The following is an 18,772-nucleotide window of genomic DNA, read 5'->3' on the forward strand; positions in this document are numbered from 1 at the left end:
TTCACACCTTCCTGCTTCTTATTCCACACACTCACATTTACAGTGTGAAAGACAGAATACCCCCCCCCCACACACACACTCATAGACCACCCCCAAATCAATCCACTGCCCACCTGCAACCACCCAGCTCCCACACCTTTCACACAAGCAGGCAAAAACCCACAAACATGCACAGAAAAATAAATTCTCTGGCATGACAGTCGCAAAATTTACATTCACAATTCCCAAAGTCCTCTTCCCATCATCTTATCCATCCTTCACTGAATCTTTCATTCACTCAGTCTCCCCCTGTTTCTCTTACTCCTCAAGGAGAGGCTGGCTGTACAGAGTGAAGGAAAGTGATAAGGAAATTGGAGAGGGGTGACTGTGTAAGTATAGTGAGAGTGGAACATGCTTTATGAACATGGAAGAGAATGGTGGCTAAGTCGTATTTCAGTTCAACTTTGACCAGTCATCTACTAAGAACTGCAGATACCATTATAACCACAGCTTTCACAACAGTCAAATACACCCAGATACACCATGTAGACTTCACATAGTAGTATGTATAATAGTACCTTATTAGTATTTGGAAAATAATTTTCCCTGCTGTAAAACTAACAGAAAAAATGTAATAAGGCTTGGTTATGTTATGATGATTAACCCACATATGACAGAATCAGTCTTTCTCCTGCTATCTATCTCTTTTCTAACCTGAAGGCCATTTTATAGCCACTGTTGTCTTCCTCCCTGGTAGTGCAAACTAAAGGTGACAATACAACTGCTGGACCTGTTTTGGTGTTATTTCAACTTGTTATGCACCTCTCAATTTCTCTAACCTGGCTAAGGTAATGCGGTCTCATTAAAAGTACTACTGTCCGTTTTTGCTGCTGTTTCAATGTAACTAAACTAAGGCTCAGAGAATTTCAGATTGTACAAAGGGAGATGTTGTGACAGCTTTAAAAGATGCGATTTTTTTGTAGAAAACCTGGAAAAAAATCTCCACAATTTCTTTGCTTCTGATTTCGGCTACTTCTCCTCCTACACCAGAGCTGATGTGGAGGTTGCAGGTGTGTCTGAATGGTGACACATATACTTCATGAAAATATTGCAGAATATTGTTTGGAAAGCTCTCACCACCAAGATAAATGCTATGATGACATCATTGCATACGACTTGACCAATGCAGTGACCATAAGTAGGCCATAAAACATTGTATGGGCTATTTCACAGCAATCTGATATCACGCCAAAGCTTAAAATGGACACGCATGCTGAAGTTTCAGTACCAGCAGGGGGAGATAATATATTTAAATCCAAGAAGTCGTTAGGGACCAAGGAACGTATGAAGTACATTCCAGGATTCTTAATAGCTAGAAACTAATAAGCTACGCTGCTTATGTATATTTATATGTAAATGTGTTAGCAATGTCTGTTTAAATGCTTACCCGTGATTTATTTTAATGTTGGCTTGAAATAAAATATCTCCGTGTGTTGGTCCTGCAGCTTACTACAACGTCTACTTGCGTGTCCATTTCACGCTCTGGAGAAGCAAAGTGTGAAATGGACACGTTGGACCGACGTCTCTGCTACACGTTTTGTCATGATACTGGATTGTTCACAGAAGTATCTGAGAAGTAGTCCCTGGAAACAGCTTGGAAAAGGACAGATGCCTTCAAAAAGTATTTGCCAGGCGATTGGTTGAACCTTCTGTTTATTTATGTAAACTCACTTCAGTTTTGTTTTTTTTTTGTTACTGTGAATTGGCTGCATATCTTAAAGCCTGGCAAGATTCTCTTATAATCTTATACTATGGATCTTGTGAGAATCTATGTCTATAAAAAGGGCTAATGACAAAGACAGAGAAACGTGAAAACAAACTGAGGAGAGGAGAAAAGTGATGCTGGGAGGTATACAGGATTAAAAAAAAAGTAAAAAAGAAGCAGGCAGAAAGTGAAAGGGGGTTACTGGATCCAAGCAAGTTGGATGGAAGGGTAGGGAAAGGGATTAGTGGTGGTGGAAAGAGATAGTAGTCAGACCATACCTGGGGAAATGTGACTCCACTGATCCTATGACAGGGACATCAATCAACAGGTGGTGTGCATGGGTGTGTTTGAAAATTGTGGGGTAGACAAATTCAGCAAACACACCAACGGGCAAGGACAAACTGAAAGGTAACTTAATCACAATAAAAAAGAGGTTGGACTGAAGCAATAATTCAAGGCAGGAATATGACTCTATCCACGACCACCTTGTTCATGTAAAACAACGTGTTTGGGGTAGCCTGCTACCTGTGGTAGGCTAATACTATGTGCAGATGTTGAGGGTCTGGGCACCTATGACCATCTTGAAGGAAAGATATCCACACTGCAAAATACAAAAACATTTGATTGACCAACAACCCCACAATATTGTTTTAAAGGTGTTCGTTTCTATGGGTACACCTGCAAAAACAATCAGTACAACTACAAATGGACAAGTCAGGACAGCAGCCTGCACTTTAAAAAAACGAATGACTTTCAAAATTAGCACAGTAGTTTAATTGATTATCTTTTCCATCTAAACATTTGTATATAGTAATATTATTTAAAAAAAATAATATTCTGTATGCTGGCTAGTCTTTTTGAGTGATCTGCTACATCCATCCATCAATCCATCCATTTTCTTCCACTTTTCTGGGGCTGGGTTGCGGTGGCAGTAGTCTAAGCAGAGAAGTCCAGACCTGCCTCTCCCTGGGCACCTCCTCCAGCTTGTCGGGTGGAACACCAAGGCGTTCCCAGGCCAGCCAAGAGATAGAATCTGTCCAGCATGTCCTGGATGTGCCATGGGGCCTCCTACCGGTGGGACATACCTGGAACACCTCACCCAGGAGGCACCCAAGAGGCACCCAAGAGGCATCCTTGTCAGATGTCTGAACCACCTTAACTGGCTCCTTTCGATGTAAAGGAGCAGGGTTAGGGGGCTGTACTCTGAGCCCCTCCCGGACGGCTGAACTCCTTTCCCTATCTCTAAGGGAGAAGCCAGCCACTTTTTGGAAAAAACTCGCTTTTGCTTCTTGCATCTGTGATCTCGATCTTTCGGTCACTACCTAAAGCTACCCAAAGGGGTGTAGATCGACTGGTAAACTGTGAGCTTCGCTTTTACCCTCAGCTCTCTCTTCACTGCAACGGACCTGTACAGCATCCACATGCAGCCGCAGCACCAATCCGTCTGTTGATTTCCCGCTCCATTTTCCCCTCACTTTTGAACAATACCCCGAGATACTTAATCTCCTCCACTTGGGGCAGTAACTCATCCCTGACCTAGAGTGGGCACTCCACCCTTTACCAGCTGAGGACCATCACCACAGACTTGGAGGTGATGATTCACATCTGGTACCTGACAGCATAAATTGCATCTACACCTCGTCATCTATCCCTCTCACCTATCCCTGTCTTCTGACTGTTTGTTTTGCTCTGCACAAATCTTATCCGTAGAAATGCAGATAGACTTTGTATACATTGCTAAGACACTCCAATAGTTGCCAGAAAGTGAAAGTCACACCTAATGCATAAGTTCTATAGACTTAATCCTGCTTGGAATATTATCACTAAACAGTTTGCAGGTCAAAAAGACTCTCAGGCCATAAGAAAAGGATGTCCAATAAGTAATAACTTGTCACATTAGGATAAATTCCAACTTTTAACATTACTTTGGTCTGGCATTCAGCACATTTAGACACAGTTTAAACCACTCAAAATGAGAACTTCAAAAACAGAAAAATCATCTGTTGTACAAGTGTGAGGCAACTGACCTGAAATAATATTTAGTTTTTCTGCAGGACAAACTTTAGTTTTAGAGCCCTGGTGTTTTAGAGTTTTGATGCCTGAACAAAACAGTACCTAAAAACAAAAGCCCTTTAAATCTGGTTCTATACTTAAAGAAAAGAAAATTAAAGTGCATGCCAGTAAAGCACATCAGAGATGCAAAAAACCCAAGGGCAATTTATTGAAGTTAACTGACGGTCCAAATTCCCAACTAGTAAAAGTTTTATTAGACCCTTTGGCTTTGGAGGGGTCTTTCTGCAGCTTTTTACAACTAATACTACAGCCCCGTTTTATAATATAAGGTTTGTCTCCCAGATCCAAATCAGATAGTCATAATTTCCTTAGGGATTATTAAAGTATTCTGATTCTGATGACATCATCAGCGGTTATTTCTTGGTCTTGACATTATTTCTCCACAGCCACAGAAGACCTTTTACAACTTTTCACATGTTGATCAGTTGTCCCTATGAGAATCACAGCTACATTAACAATTACAACCAATGGCGTTCCCCTAGAAGATTAAAAGTATCATTAATACTAGTGATAAGAGATCACGCAGGACAGTATAAGGAGAGACAGACAGCAAGAGAAAAAGAGAGAGAGAGAGACCACCAAAATAAACTCTATGCTCATGATGAATGGGCTGCTCAGAAATAGAAACCTCATCCCTCTCTCATCCCCTCCATCCTCGTTCTCCCTGTTATCTCTCCTCCTTAACCACTCTTTCCTTCCTTTCTTCCATAACTCACACCATCTCTATTTATCTCGCTGTATGTGTCTGCAGCTCTTTCAGTCTCCGTATTTCTTTCCGTCTCGCTTTCTCAGATAGTGTGCCATCTGTGTGATCAATGGAGTTCATTCTTTTCAGAAAATTCTACCATGATAGATTTTCTTTCCTGTGTTGTGTCTGCACTGAATGAAGCAAAAGCAACCTGATGTTTTGATGCTTTTATCAAACACTTAAATTTGGACATTTGGTGGATTTTAACAATTCCCAAATATGTAACTGCTTTACTAGAAATATTAACTTTTTAATACAATCACAATTACTTTTCTAGCCATGCCTAAGAATTTATAAAGAATAGCTATTTGTTTAAGTCTAGAACAAAAACAGACAAAAGCACACACGCAATAAAAACAATAATAAGACTGGCAAAGAGGAACAGATGATTGAGACCAGAGAGGAAAGATGACAGAATTAGTTGGCTGATGACTGTCACACATGAAAGGAAATCGCGAGTAATGGGCAGCATGGTTTTCTCCTGTGGTCACAAGATAAGACTCCTATCAGCTTTTCAATAGTATTTTAATTTTGCCACCAGAGATTACAAAGTACTACATCTACTACTACATCATACATTGTAACCCTAAGAGTTGTTACAGGATGGAAAATTGAAGCAATCAGGGAATTGCAGCATTGAAGGATTTTAGAAGTGGGACTGGCTGCATCACAGAGTATATCACATTCTGTGAAAATACCATCTTACCGGCTAACACTGTATGCTGCTTTGTGAACAACAAACCGTGGATTGCTAGTGACCTGAAAGAACTACTTAATAAAAAAAAAGAAAGAAAAAAGAAGAAAAAAGCCTTAAGGTCTGGGGACAGAAAAGAACTGAAAAGGGTGTAGAATGACCTAAGGGTGAAACGGAGGAAATGCAAGAACTCCTACAGGTGGAGGCTGGAGGGCAAACTCTAGCAGAACAACATGAAGGGTATGTGGAGTGGAATTAATAAAATCATTGGGTTCAAGGGGACGGAGAGACGAGCACGTGCAGCCTGGAGAGAGCAAATGAGCTAAACAATATCTTCAGCAAGTTTAGTTCAAAGGCCTATGCTGCCTCCTCCATCACACACACCCTAACTTCCACACAACCCCCCAATACCTTCCATTATTTACCCTTCTCTTTTGCTTTTCCCCAAGAGATCTTACCCACCTGTGATAAAACACCCCCTACTTGACTTTGAGTTCTAGTGAGGTTGCAAGACATCTGGAGAAACTACATCAGGATAAGGCTACAGGTCCTGGGGCTCTAAGGGCCTGTGCTAGCTAGCAGTCTGTGATCCTGATTCACATTTGCATCCTGTCTGCAACCTGAAGCAGGAGAAGATACCAGTGTTTTGGAAAACATCATATCAGAAACTGAGACCTCTACTACCATCAGCGGTAAAGTCACACTCTAGCATAAGCTCGCACACAGGAAAAACGGTGATTGGAGAACATGTAAAGGAGCGACCAACAAACCACCAGCTATAGCAACCATATGCCATGAAGTTTTCATTGCCTTTGAAGTGGTTGCTTCAAAGACACTGACCAGGTCTATATCTACTTGCAGTCAGTGGCACCTTGAAAGTGACTCTGATGGTTCAAGATGGCAATAAAACAGCAATAGACTCAGACTGCTATCAGCTTGCAGTCAAGTTGGCAGGCAAAAAATCAGTGTAATAACCAGGTAAACACCTGTCTTTCTTAGTCACAAAGAGGTTGCCATCCTATTTTTTGCTGTAGTGTTACTGAACCATTAACAACTGTTGACCAGGCGCCATCACATGACATCTGATTAAGGTGCTGGAGAGACTAGTTTGAGTCATTCTGAAATTGCAGGTTAAAAATATCTCCAGTTTACAAATAGACCAAATCTGCAAATGGATGACACATTAATCTACATACTGCAGAGAGCATGCTCCTATTTTGGTAGTACCAGCTGCTTTGTGAAGATCGCCTTCTTTGATTTGTCAGGTGCATTTAACATCATTCAGCCAGCTACTGAGCGAGAAGCTACAGGAAATGGCAGTAAACACATCCACCATCTCGTGGATTACAGAGTGCCTGACAGACAGGCCATAGTATGCGAGGCAGTCCTCTGTCTGACTTGGTGATGTGCTCCACAGGAAGATGTGCTGTCTATTCGTGTTCACCTTTTTTACACCTCAGACTGAGATGTATGAGGTACTGAAGCGGACATCCTTCAATGTGTACAGCAAAATGTTGGCAATTTTCTACCAGTCAGTTATACACAGCGTTATTTAGAATCATTCTTGTAGAATAAGTCAATGAATTGGTAAATGTGTGTTTTGAGTGGTCAGTAAGTAGAAGCCAGTCCAGTCCATTCCATAGTAAACCAGGAACAACATTTTAAAACAATTTGACACATTCTGCTTTGGCAGTGAATGGCAACCCTGAATCATACCAGATACATAAAGATGTTGACTCAAGGATTATGCATCTCAAAATGTTTTCATATTAAAGTTCTTCTTTCTCCATTTTTATGTATAACAATTTACTTTAATATACACTCTAGTCTTTTACTAAGCTGTCTAAACATTCATCATTCATCCACACAGTAGCCGGCACATTTTCAAACAAGGCTGACAATGAAAGATAGTCTTTGTGTGTATGCATGCCTGTGTGTGTTTATGTGTGCACCTCTCTCTAATTAAATTTAAGAATCAGACTCAATATTTAACCAACACAATATCGGGCACTGCTGATAACATTATCAAATCTTGGTATCTGTCCTTTTCACTCATACCCATCTGGCTTTTCTGTTGCTCTCTTTCTTCCTTTCTCGCTTTTCCTGTCCTACACGCTCCACTGTGTTTTGATTACTGGCTGAATTTGTGTCTTTGTACTTGGAAATAGAGCAGGATGGGCATTTTGAGAGGGGGAAGAAGGATCACAGATGGGCCTTGTCAAATCTCTGTACATCTGGCCTTCTCCCTGGCCAGTTTTCTACAGAGAGACACAGAATGATCTATACTTATATTTCATGACCTTTTCATTAATCATGATCATGCATACACAAAGATGAATAAGGGACAGGGATAGTTTTGAATGTCATATAAACACATACGCATAGTTAACCATGCATGCCCATGAATGAAACACGCACACTCGAGTGCTCATAAATACACACACACAAAGACAAACTGTGCAGCAGGACACAGTGGGTATGGACTCCTGTTGTGGTTTATGGTTGCCAAATAATGATGGCAGGGAATCAGGATCATGCCAGGTTTAAAGGTAGCCAATAGCATATCAGTATAAGGATGACAGAGGGCCAACTCTGACTTGTTGTATAGCGCCACCAATTGAGCTCAAATTGATGAGTCTCTTTCCACTGAAAGCCCTTTTCATAGTAATGCATCTTTAAAAAAATATAGATTTCCTGTATTTTGGCATTTATATAATTTGTAACTAAGGTTTATTAAATTGCCCAACGCTGTGTTTTTTGAGGTGCAAGGCTGCTAACAATCACATTGCAATCAAACAGTGATCAGTGCAACATTACTATAATAAAGGACAATATTTCATTAATATGCAGAGGAACTTTTTTTCCCAATTTGTTTCTCATATTTTGATGATGTTAATGACTCCATCCAAGGGTCAACTTTTGCCTGCATGAAAACGCTCTGCATGCACGCATGTTTATCAGCTGTTCAAGGTCCCTTTCCTGGATTGGGACATATGCTTCATAGAGTCCTGTGGACACACACACACACACACACCATACATGCAGCAATATGAACCTCAAAGGTATTCAATGATAGAATAAGAATAAAGAAAAAGGAAACCTGGAGCTTACTAAGGAAATGTACTGATTATATGACCACATGACCTATCTGCCAGACAGCATGATTATTTCGAGCTATATCAGAAAACCAACTGCATGTACATTTCAAAGGAGCTTCTTTCTGCCAATGACTCTCAACCTCCAAGAATAATAGATACCAAAATATGAAGTGCTTATCTCCATGCTGCAGCCATAAATCTGCATAATGTTGCATAATGTTGATCTCTAATACTACATGAAGTTTCATATCAGGTAATAAATATGACATCACCTTCATGGGTTATTTTTTTATGGAATAAACCAAAGCACTAAAGATCAATGAAATAAATATTTTTACATATTCTAAAAGCCTCTTACATTATACAGCCAACGACTCAAGACTGAATAGGTCAAATCTCCTGCATCGTTTGTAATATATTGAAGAAAAAGGTGTTGGGTAAGCAATAAAGTTCTATATTCAACAAAGTTTGCAGGGTTTGGGCAGTTTTCCGACTTTCTCCTTTCGTCCATGCACCTTTGAAGCAGTTCTACCAGAAACCTCTACTCCTCTTCTGTACTCTCAAAAGATAAAGCTTTTAACTGTACCTTTAGTGGTACTAAGGCTTATCTGTAGGTACGTACCATCTAAGGTACTGCCATTGTACTCTCGACAAGAGTACTTAAGTCCTAAGCCTAAAGTGACCCACCTTTAACCTCTGGTGATACCTTATGTATTGGTGCAAGATCTGACCTTTTTTAAAAAAAAAAAAAAAAAAAAAAGGTACAAAAAAAACTGGGTACCCACTAATTTCTATGACATATTTTATTTTTTTTAATTTTTATATTTAAGGACAGAATTTCTAGGTGTAGTCAAGTGGCAGAAGGCTTCCACTTAGGTGAATCTCCTGTCTGCTTATGGCAAATGATGTGGTTCTGTTGGCTTCATCAGGTGGTGGCCTCCAGCTTGCACTAGAGTGTTTCACAGGCAGCAGGACTGTGAGGCAGTGTGAGGCAGCAGGACTGAGAAACAGCACCTCCAAGTCTGTGGCCATGGTCCTCAGCTGGAAAAGGTCAGGGTCAGGGATGAGTTATTGCCTCAAGTAGAAGAGGTTAAGTATCTAGGGGCCTTGTTTATGAGTGAGGGGATCATGGGAGCGGGAGATCGACAAATGGATTGGTGCTGTGACTGTGGTGATGTGGACGCTGTACCAGTCCATCATGGACGTCTATATTCTCACCTATGGTCACAAGCTTTGGGTAGTGACCGAAATAAAGAGGTTGTGGACTCATTTCCCCCCCCCCAAAAAGTGGGGTTTTTTGGAAGGGGGTGGCCTTTCCTTTAGAGAGAGGGTGAGGAGGGCCTTCCGGATGGGGCTCAGAGTAGAGCTTTTACTTGTCCACATCAAATGTAGCGAGTTGAGGTTGTTCGGGCATCTGACAAGGATGCCTCCTGGGCGCCTCCTGGGTAAGGTGTTCCGGGCATGTTCCAGTGGGAGGAGGCCTTGGGGCACACACATGGCCTGTGAATTCATTGGTATCCCCCAGACAAGCTGGAGTAGGTGGCCAGGGAGAGGGAAGTCTGGGCTTCTCTGCTTATGTTGCTGCCCCCACGACCCGGCAGCGGATAAGCAGAAGAAAATGGATGGATATTTTAATTTTATGTTTTTATTGTGTAAACTTAGCAATGGAAAGTAAAGAGATTTGTGTTTGGCTGGTTATTTTTCTGTTGTAACAATATCTCTTGGCAGTATACCATCAGAATTTAGGTGCTTGGTGCCAAGCACGCCACATTTGACTGACTTGGTATTGTGCAAAATGAAGTTGCAGCATTAGAGTAGCCCTAATGTCATCTCCAAATTGAAGGCCAAATTCCATGTAACAGGGGAGACAGACTGGGAAAGGGGCATCCCAAGAATAGGACCGGCATCCCTAGGAGAAAACAGTTTCCTCACCCTGTCAGCACTTAGGAATCATAGGCAGTCTTCTACAGATTTGCAGTCAAGGTTTGCAGGACGGTATGTCTGATGGCTCTCTACCCAGACAATTTGCAACACACTGCACACAGCTAATCAGAGCCAACAAGAGTCAATAGCAGAATAAGTTGTTTGGCATTGGGAGAGAAAATTTGGCAAGTTTTTCATGGGTGCAACACACATACTTAACTCTGACTTCCTTACAAATGTGGAGCAATTTAAGGGAATAAAAACAGACTTTCAAATAGTATATTTATTGCCAAGAAGCACTGTTACGTCAACAAAATAATCAAGCAAACACACATTTCTTTAGTTTGCAAATTTTACTGCTTTGCTGCTTTACTTTCCTTATGTCACTTTGCTAAGTTAATTTTATATGTATTATATATAATGTTTCTTTTATTTTATCCATTCATCCACCTGACTTGCATATTTATAACAATTTCCAGTCTTACCCACCATTCAAGACTTGAGAATCCACAATTAATTCCACATGCCTGAAGGGAAGAAACGCTGGAGGCACAGTGAGAAAACATGGCACCATCATCAGATGAAGAATAAAGAGAGTAACCTATAGAGGGTAGATTTTTAGGGACAAAACTTCAGTTTGAGATTGTACAGTAATACACAGTCATGACCATTATGAATTTGAAAAAGAAGTTATAGTTTTAGAATAATTTTTCTCTACAGATTTTAATTTGGTAGCAGCCATATTAATCTTCACTCCAAAGCTTTAGTGATACAGAAAACTATCCATCTGTTCCAAACAGCTGACCTGAGACAAGATTTTGTCTTATGTGGTGAAGTGTAATGTAAAGCTTATTAGCATCTTCAATCAGTAAAATGCTTTGTCTGCTCATTTTTCCAGATATGTTTCAGTTTTTGTCATCATTTTCTCTTTTCTTATGTTTAGTCATCTTCCTCTACTTCAGTCTTCTTCCATTTATTCTATTGCTCTCTTACTGTTCTCTTTTCCCTCTGCTTGTCTCTCTCCCTTTAAACTGTTCCCTATGTGCCCACGCACCATAACCAAACCAGCCTGCTTATTCATGTTTCACTGAGGTATCACTTTATTTCTGTGCTATTATTTTTTCTGTGTAGTCGCCTCGGTATGACTTGCCCCAGACAGCGCTACGCTGTCCCACCCTCATTATATTTTCACACTTCGCTTCCCTAGGACACAAAATGCACACACATTTCCACACACACCAAATGCATTATGTGTGTCTTTTGTTTATGCCAGCTTGGGTTCAATGGAAATCCATCTGCGTGTGTTTTTTTTTTTGTACGTGTGTGTATAGGGAAATGTAATAATTTATTCTTTTTTTGGTGTTTTTACCATAGTAGGTTGCCATGTAGGCTATTCAATCATGATAGTTTCTCAGTATGCTTATTGTTATCATCAGGAACTGTCATCACTACAAAAACACTGCACTATAGACATAAAACTTTAGTAAGTAGGTTAAAATTTGGTTATCTTTTAAAATTGGATAAACTGTGGTATATATTGATAGCAAATCAAACTTAACTTTTATTTTATATATTATATTGGCAGGTTAGCAATATTATATATCGCTAACCTGTCAAAGCTTAGCTTAAACAGACAATAAAACAACCTACTGTCACCCAACTCAATCCTGCTAAATCCAAATTGATGGAAAGAAGGAGGCACTTTTCTTAAAGTGTGCAATGTCCACTTTAAACCAGAAATAAATAATAAGAATCACAGAATATAGTGAAATTAGATAATCTAGAAATACCCTACACAGTATAAGCACAACATTCGGTGAAAAAGTTCTTTTGTAGAATCTGGTAAGCAGGGATTTATCAAAATAGGTTGCATACATCTGAATCTCTGGCAACATTTATGGTACTGTAACCGAAGACCAAAGCTAGCTTAAAAAAAGAACCATACTCTCCCTTGACTTTACTAAGTTGTAACTTAATTAAATATTTATGGTGGTGGCATTTAGCTTACATTCACAATTAAACAGGTTACAGTAAGTGATCAATTCTGTGCTTCAGTGCCTTACATAATAAAAATCTGACAAGCCAAACAGATGAAGGTTTAAGGTTAGAAATAAAAAAAACCCTCCCAACACAGCGCTGTCATCAGAATTCCTTGCCCTCTTTGGAACTGAGATACTGCATCAAAACCACAGTAATCTGAGGCTACAAACTCCCAATGTTTATGAAATGTCTGGCAAATATGCTGGAAGATGGATAAAAATTGAATGTAAATATATGGAAATAAACTGCAAAGGAGCAATATGTCATTTTTGATATATGCCTGTGTAAGGCCTTTAGAATAGGGATGAAAAACAGCGATGCATTAATGTAACCTGTGATGCTCAGTCTAACACTAATATATAAAACTGTGAGCTAATGTGTTCGCACATATTTTGTCTTGTAGAAAAACTATAGAGAAATACTGTGTATTTTGATCTGTGTTGGTGGGTTTTAACACAAGTGTGATTTATTTAGAAAAGCTAATTGATGTGTGCATATGTTTATATCAGTATATGTAAAAATGAATAAATAACACAGCCCAGTGAGCCTTGCATTCAAACACTTGAGTTTATGTTGGCAGATGATTAGCTGCTTCGGATTTCTGTAAAAATTGAGACTGTAAACAGCAAACATTAGATATTTGTTTTATGAAAGGAGTGTTTTTATAATTCTAATGTTGTTAATTATTTTCTTTTCATTTTTCTTGTCCCCATCCTTTTTGTCTCTTTAACAACTACTGCTTTTTTATGCTTTTTTCCCCTTATTTCTTATTATCCTCATTTATCACCCATCTCTCATCAGTGTCTGACAGGCCATCAGTAGCAGCGAGCGGTGGACCAGGCGGAGGGCCGGACATCTCCCAGTCCCACTTCTCCTCCTCTCTTCCAACCTACCTCCCTGTCCAATGCCAACTAAGTGGCGCTGATTCCGCCTTCTTCCTGCGAGAAGCCAATCAGGAGGTTATGCGAAATGGCAGCCTTTCATCACGGACTGAGCCATTCTTTCTCCACCAGCTAGAACCAGGCATTTCTGCCCCACACTCTCTGCCAAGTGTAAACTGCAGTTATGGAAATCTGAGCACTGAGCAGCCAATCCCTGTGGAATTGCTTCAAGGTCCACCACCACACCTGCTGCTTTCAACAAACCGTGTGACGTTGAACTGGAAGGTCAAAGGTCAGGTAGTGGTGCCTAAAGTGGGATCAACGAGGCCCTGGATACAGGTATTGTGTTGTTTTGTATTGTTTGGATTTTTTTTCAAACATATACTGACTTAACTTTGAGGCTTCACATACAATTCAGTTACCTGTTCAAGAATCAAGAAGCACTAAATGCATCATTTCGTAATTTATTTGCCTGTATGTGCATGTATTCAGCTTTATTGACTTAAAAATTGTTTTTTTATATTTGGCAGGAATCCATTTATTATTCAATGAAAACCATGTAAATGCACCTGCTCTTAGAGACATGTTTTTTAATCCTGTAAAACCTGTTTCAAATTATTTTTGGCCACTAGGGGTGGTAGGGAGTAAAGTTGAACTATAAAGCATCTCAGCGTGATTGTATATTTGGGAGAAATGAAGGATATTAGTATTTATCATATTTATATCCATCTGATTGGAGAAGCTCCCATATTCAATTTCTATCATCTGTTATGGTTTCCTCAAATTCTGAAAGGAAACAGTACAGTTCTGTAGCAGCTAAATACTCCATTATGTTCACAGGCTAGTTGCCCATTTTTTGTGCCATACAGCAGGGAAATGTAAGAGCAGTGAGAGTAAGCCAAAACAATAAAGCTGTGGTTCAGAAAATTAAACCAATGAGCTGTAAAGCTAAGAGGCTGCAGAGTCAGGTGATAATTCTTTATCGCTTTATCACCAGGAGAAATACCCTTTACACACATTAATTTGGTCCAGTGCTTATACAACATAAAAATATTAAGTTGCCCAGCTTTAATGAATATACGAATATCTGAGATCTGTAAATGACAGGAAAGAAAATGGTTTTATAAGACAGAGAGATAGATAATTTATAGTCTTTGATTGTATCTTACTAGCTGTCCAGATTTTTCCATTATGACATTATAGGCTTTTGTTTCCTCTTCAGGTACTATTTTACTTGGTAGGGCGGCGTTGGGATGAGCCTGAACCACCTCCATCATCCCTCCTCCCATGCATCAGGGCCCTGGCCATCCGTGACACTAGTGAAGCAGCACCCTCAGCAGGCTGCCGACTCATGGGACCATCTGGTATCTGTGTTGTCCGTCTGGAGATTCCCCCAGCTTGGTTTACACCACCACAAGTGAGAAAAAGACCTCCTGAAGTGGCTCTACCATCAGTGGATGTGTATTACTCAATTATACCAGTGGAAGGTGCTAGTCAAGAGTGTCCCTCCATTGTTAATGAGCCATGGAAAGCTCCAAGTGCAAACCCTGGGCCACATGGTGGTCTGGCTATGGGCCTCGGGGGGCAGTGGAGCACCCTAGTGGATGAAGGTCTTCAAGACATGCTGAAAGTTGGTTCTGTTGCAATGAGCATGGGCCCTGTTTCTGCCAAAGGAGAAAGACTACAATTAGATGACAATGTGGAAGTTTTGGAGCCTCCCAGTCCTGTTCGGCTCGGCAGAACAGTGGCTTTTGCCATCTACATGAAGACAACTTCAAATACGGAACAGTTTACACTGAGGTGGGAATGCATACACTTTCACTTTATCGACTGGCTTCGTTTTTATTTGTCATTCTGATATGCATTTCAGTTTCACTCTGGTTCGTTTTCTCTGTCATCCTCACTTATTTCTTTCCTTCCCATCCGCTCTCTCTCTTCTTTCAACACCGCCGCCTCCCGAGGTTGATGGCTGTCACCTTTGTGTACTCAGCCTCTTTCAGGAGCCAGCAATGCAAATAACAACTTCATGAATATTCATGTGTGATCCAAGGAGGAAAGAAAACACTGAAAATGAAAAGCAGGAAAGGGAAAGGGTAACACTGAGGGACTTAAGGTTGCGAAGAGAGACAATTATAAGAAAAGGTAAAAAAAGTCATGCAAGGTCAGCTACATTACGTTTGTTCTGACATAAGCAGCAGGATATTTTCAGGTGGCTGTTTGTAGGGGGAATACAATCTTTTCTGGTGACATAACGTTTATAACCCCTGATCTTGAGCTATTATGGAGATCTGCATTCAGTCTCTGCCTCATCATTTCACTGTCTTTAGGGATTTCAGGCTGACAAATGATGGATGTGCAAATGTATCATTCTATTTAATGTACATCCCAACACACATTGGTGTGGATTGCTGTGGTATTACCATAAAATTGTACTCCTACGAGGGTTAAAACAATTTAGGATATTTTTGGGAGCTTTACAATTATTCAAAGAGAACCTGACACAGTGAACCATGCTATGACTCTCTTTGTCACATTAGGCTTGGCTTACTGTTTTTGAACATGCAAAGGATTTCATTTGATTTTAGCTGTGAAGGCTGGACAGCAAAAAGTACTTGGAACAGCTTTAGCTGATGCACAGTTCCAAAGGATGTGTTGCCTCAAGATATTTTCTGGTAAGTAAGGTGTCTTGAGCTGTTTCCACACATCTATCAGGAGAATATCAGGATAGTCAAACATTTGTAGTTGTGTTTTCTCACATGTAACACATAGCAAGAGATAGTCAGCCTCAGAATCCTACAACTGGAAACAATCGGTTTGCTTTAGACAGGGCTGCTGCCTGAGTAGAGCTTTCAGGAGGCAACATGTGTGACATCCATTTACTCGTTCCAAATTCACTGGACAATTATCTGCTGTATTTGCACATGGTGCAATAATGTCTGCACGGCGTAGTGGTTTGCACATTTGCCTTTGTATGCAAAAAATCCTCAGTTCAAAATCAGAACAAGACATAAACGTACCCTCAGTGGGTCATAAGGTATTGTACTCTCAATGTTAGTCCCAAGCTTCCAAAAAAGAATCTGTGTTAAATCAAAAATGTGGTTCCAGCTGCAGTGGAGAGCCTTGGGAGACAAGTAAACAGCCAGAAGAACCTTTATTCTTAGATGTGTGCAGTTGGACATAACTCGGACTTGGGAACTGCCAAGTTTAAGACAGCCAGACTAATTGATGATTCATATATACTTCCAACAGGTGATCTAACTTGATGCCTAATTCTTTTTTTTTTTTTTGTACTGTACATGGCGCTGTCACTTGGTGTTCGCTCGCTTTGTGGTAGAGTATCACTTCCTGTTCCTGCTCAAACACAGTGGTGTTTCTGAGTAGCTTTTCTGCTTAGCAATTTAATTTAAATCTTTTGATACATCCCTTTTTCATAGTATAATCTTAACGTGCTTCATCTGAATCACCCTTTCTGTGTACTCACTACCTAATTTATAGCCAAAGTATTCACTCACTGTCTCTTTACTGTTTCGCTAGCTTAGCTTAGCTCGTAGCCGACTCGTTAGCACCATGGCTACTTCACCTGTCCCTCCTGCACTTTCCTGCTCATTGTGTCAGATGTTTAGTTACTCCTCGGCCTCCTTTAGCAGTAATGATACCTGTAATAAATGTAGCATATTTGCAGCTCTGGAGGCCAGGATTACTGAATTGGAGACTCGGCTTCGCACCCTTCATTCACCCGTAGCTAGCCAGGCCCCTGTAGCTGGTGCAGCCGAAGATAGCGTAGGCCCCGCTAGCTGTTCCCCGGCAGACCCCAAGCAGCTGGGGAAAGAGGGCGGCTGGGTGACGGTGAGGAGGAAGCATAGTCTTAAACTGAAGCCCCAGGTACACCACCAACCTGTTCATGTGTCTAACCGTTTTTCCCCACTCGGCGACACACCCGCCGGGGGTCAAACTCTGGTAATTGGTGATTCTGTTCTCAGACATGTGAAGCTAGAGACACCGGCAACCATAGTCAATTGTCTTCCAGGGGCCAGAGCAGGCGACATTGAAGGAAATTTAAAACTGCTGGCTAAGGGTAAACGTAAATACAGTAAGATCATAATTCACGTCGGCAGTAATGACACCCGGTTACGCCAATCGGAGGTCACTAAAATCAATATTGAATCGGTGTGTAACTTTGCCAAAACAATGTCGGACTCTGTAGTTTTCTCTGGTCCCCTCCCCAATCAGACCAGGAGTGACATGTTTAGCCGCATGTTCTCCTTAAATTGCTGGCTGTCTGAGTGGTGTCCCAGAAACGATGTGGGCTTCATAGATAATTGGCAAACCTTCTGGAGGAAACCTGGTCTTGTTAGGAGAGACGGCATCCATCCCACTTTGGACGGAGCAGCTCTCATTTCTAGAAATATGGACAAATTTATTAAACCCCCCAAAATATGACTATCCAGAGTTGGGACCAGGAAGCAGAGTTGCAGTCTTACACGCCTCTCTGCAGCTTCTCTCCTCCTGCTACCCCCCCAAAAACCCATCTCCATTGAGACTGTGTCAGCTCCCAAAAAGACAAAAAACAAACCAAAAACCAGCAATAAACAACTTAAACATAAAAAATCACAAAGAAAGAACAATACAGTATCCACATCTGAACCAAAGAGTAAAACAGTGAAATGTGGATTATTAAATATTAGGTCTCTCTCCTCCAAGTCTCTGTTAGTACATGACTTAATAATTGATCAACAAATCGATTTACTCTGCCTTACAGAAACCTGGTTGCAGCCGGATGAGTATGTTAGTTTAAATGAATCAACACCCCCGAGTCATTCTAACTACCAGAAATCTCGAAGCACAGGCCGAGGGGGCGGTGTGGCAGCAATTTTTCACACCAGCCTATTAATTAACGAAAGACCAAGACAGACTTTTAATTCATTTGAAAGCCTGATGCTTAACCTTGTCCACCCCAGCTGTAAAACTCAGAAACCAGTCTTACTTGTTATCATCTATCGTCCACCTGGGCCTTACACAGAGTTTCTCTCTGATTTCTCAGACTTTTTATCTGATTTAGTGCTCAGCTCAGATAAAATAATTATTGTGGGTGATTTTAACATCCATGTAGATGCTAAAAATGACAGCCTCAACATGGCATTTAATCTGTTATTAGACTCAATTGGCTTCTCTCAAAATGTAAAAGAACCCACCCACCACTTTAATCACACTCTAGATCTTGTTTTAACATATGGCATAGAAACTGAACATTTAACAGTGTTTCCTGAAAACCCTCTGCTGTCTGATCATTTCCTGATAACATTTACATTTACAATAATTGATTACACAGCAGTGGGGAGTAGACTTTATCAAAGTAGATGTCTTTCTGAAAGTGCTGTAACTAAGTTTAAGAATATAATCCACCCACTGTTATCATCTTCAATGCCCTGTACCAACATAGAGCAGAGCAGCTATCTGAACGCTACTCCAACAGAGGTCGATTATCTTGTTAATAATTTTACCTCCTCACTACGTACGACTCTGGATACTGTAGCTCCTGTGAAAACTAAGGCCTCAAATCCAAAGTCCCTG

General features: G+C 40.6%; 1 protein-coding gene across 1 annotated transcript in view; it reads left to right on the forward strand.

The window, feature by feature from the left end:
• The window catches only part of si:dkey-215k6.1 (transmembrane protein 132C), a 265,444-nt gene that overhangs the window by 73,613 nt on the left and 173,059 nt on the right, over positions 1–18,772 (forward strand). The window contains 2 exon segments of the mRNA XM_019366062.2: positions 13,122–13,540; positions 14,424–15,001. Coding sequence (XP_019221607.1) covers positions 13,122–13,540; positions 14,424–15,001 — 997 coding nt within the window.

The sequence above is a fragment of the Oreochromis niloticus genome, linkage group LG12 (genome assembly GCF_001858045.2).
Source record: "Oreochromis niloticus isolate F11D_XX linkage group LG12, O_niloticus_UMD_NMBU, whole genome shotgun sequence".
In the NCBI taxonomy this organism is placed as follows: Eukaryota; Metazoa; Chordata; class Actinopteri; order Cichliformes; family Cichlidae; genus Oreochromis; species Oreochromis niloticus.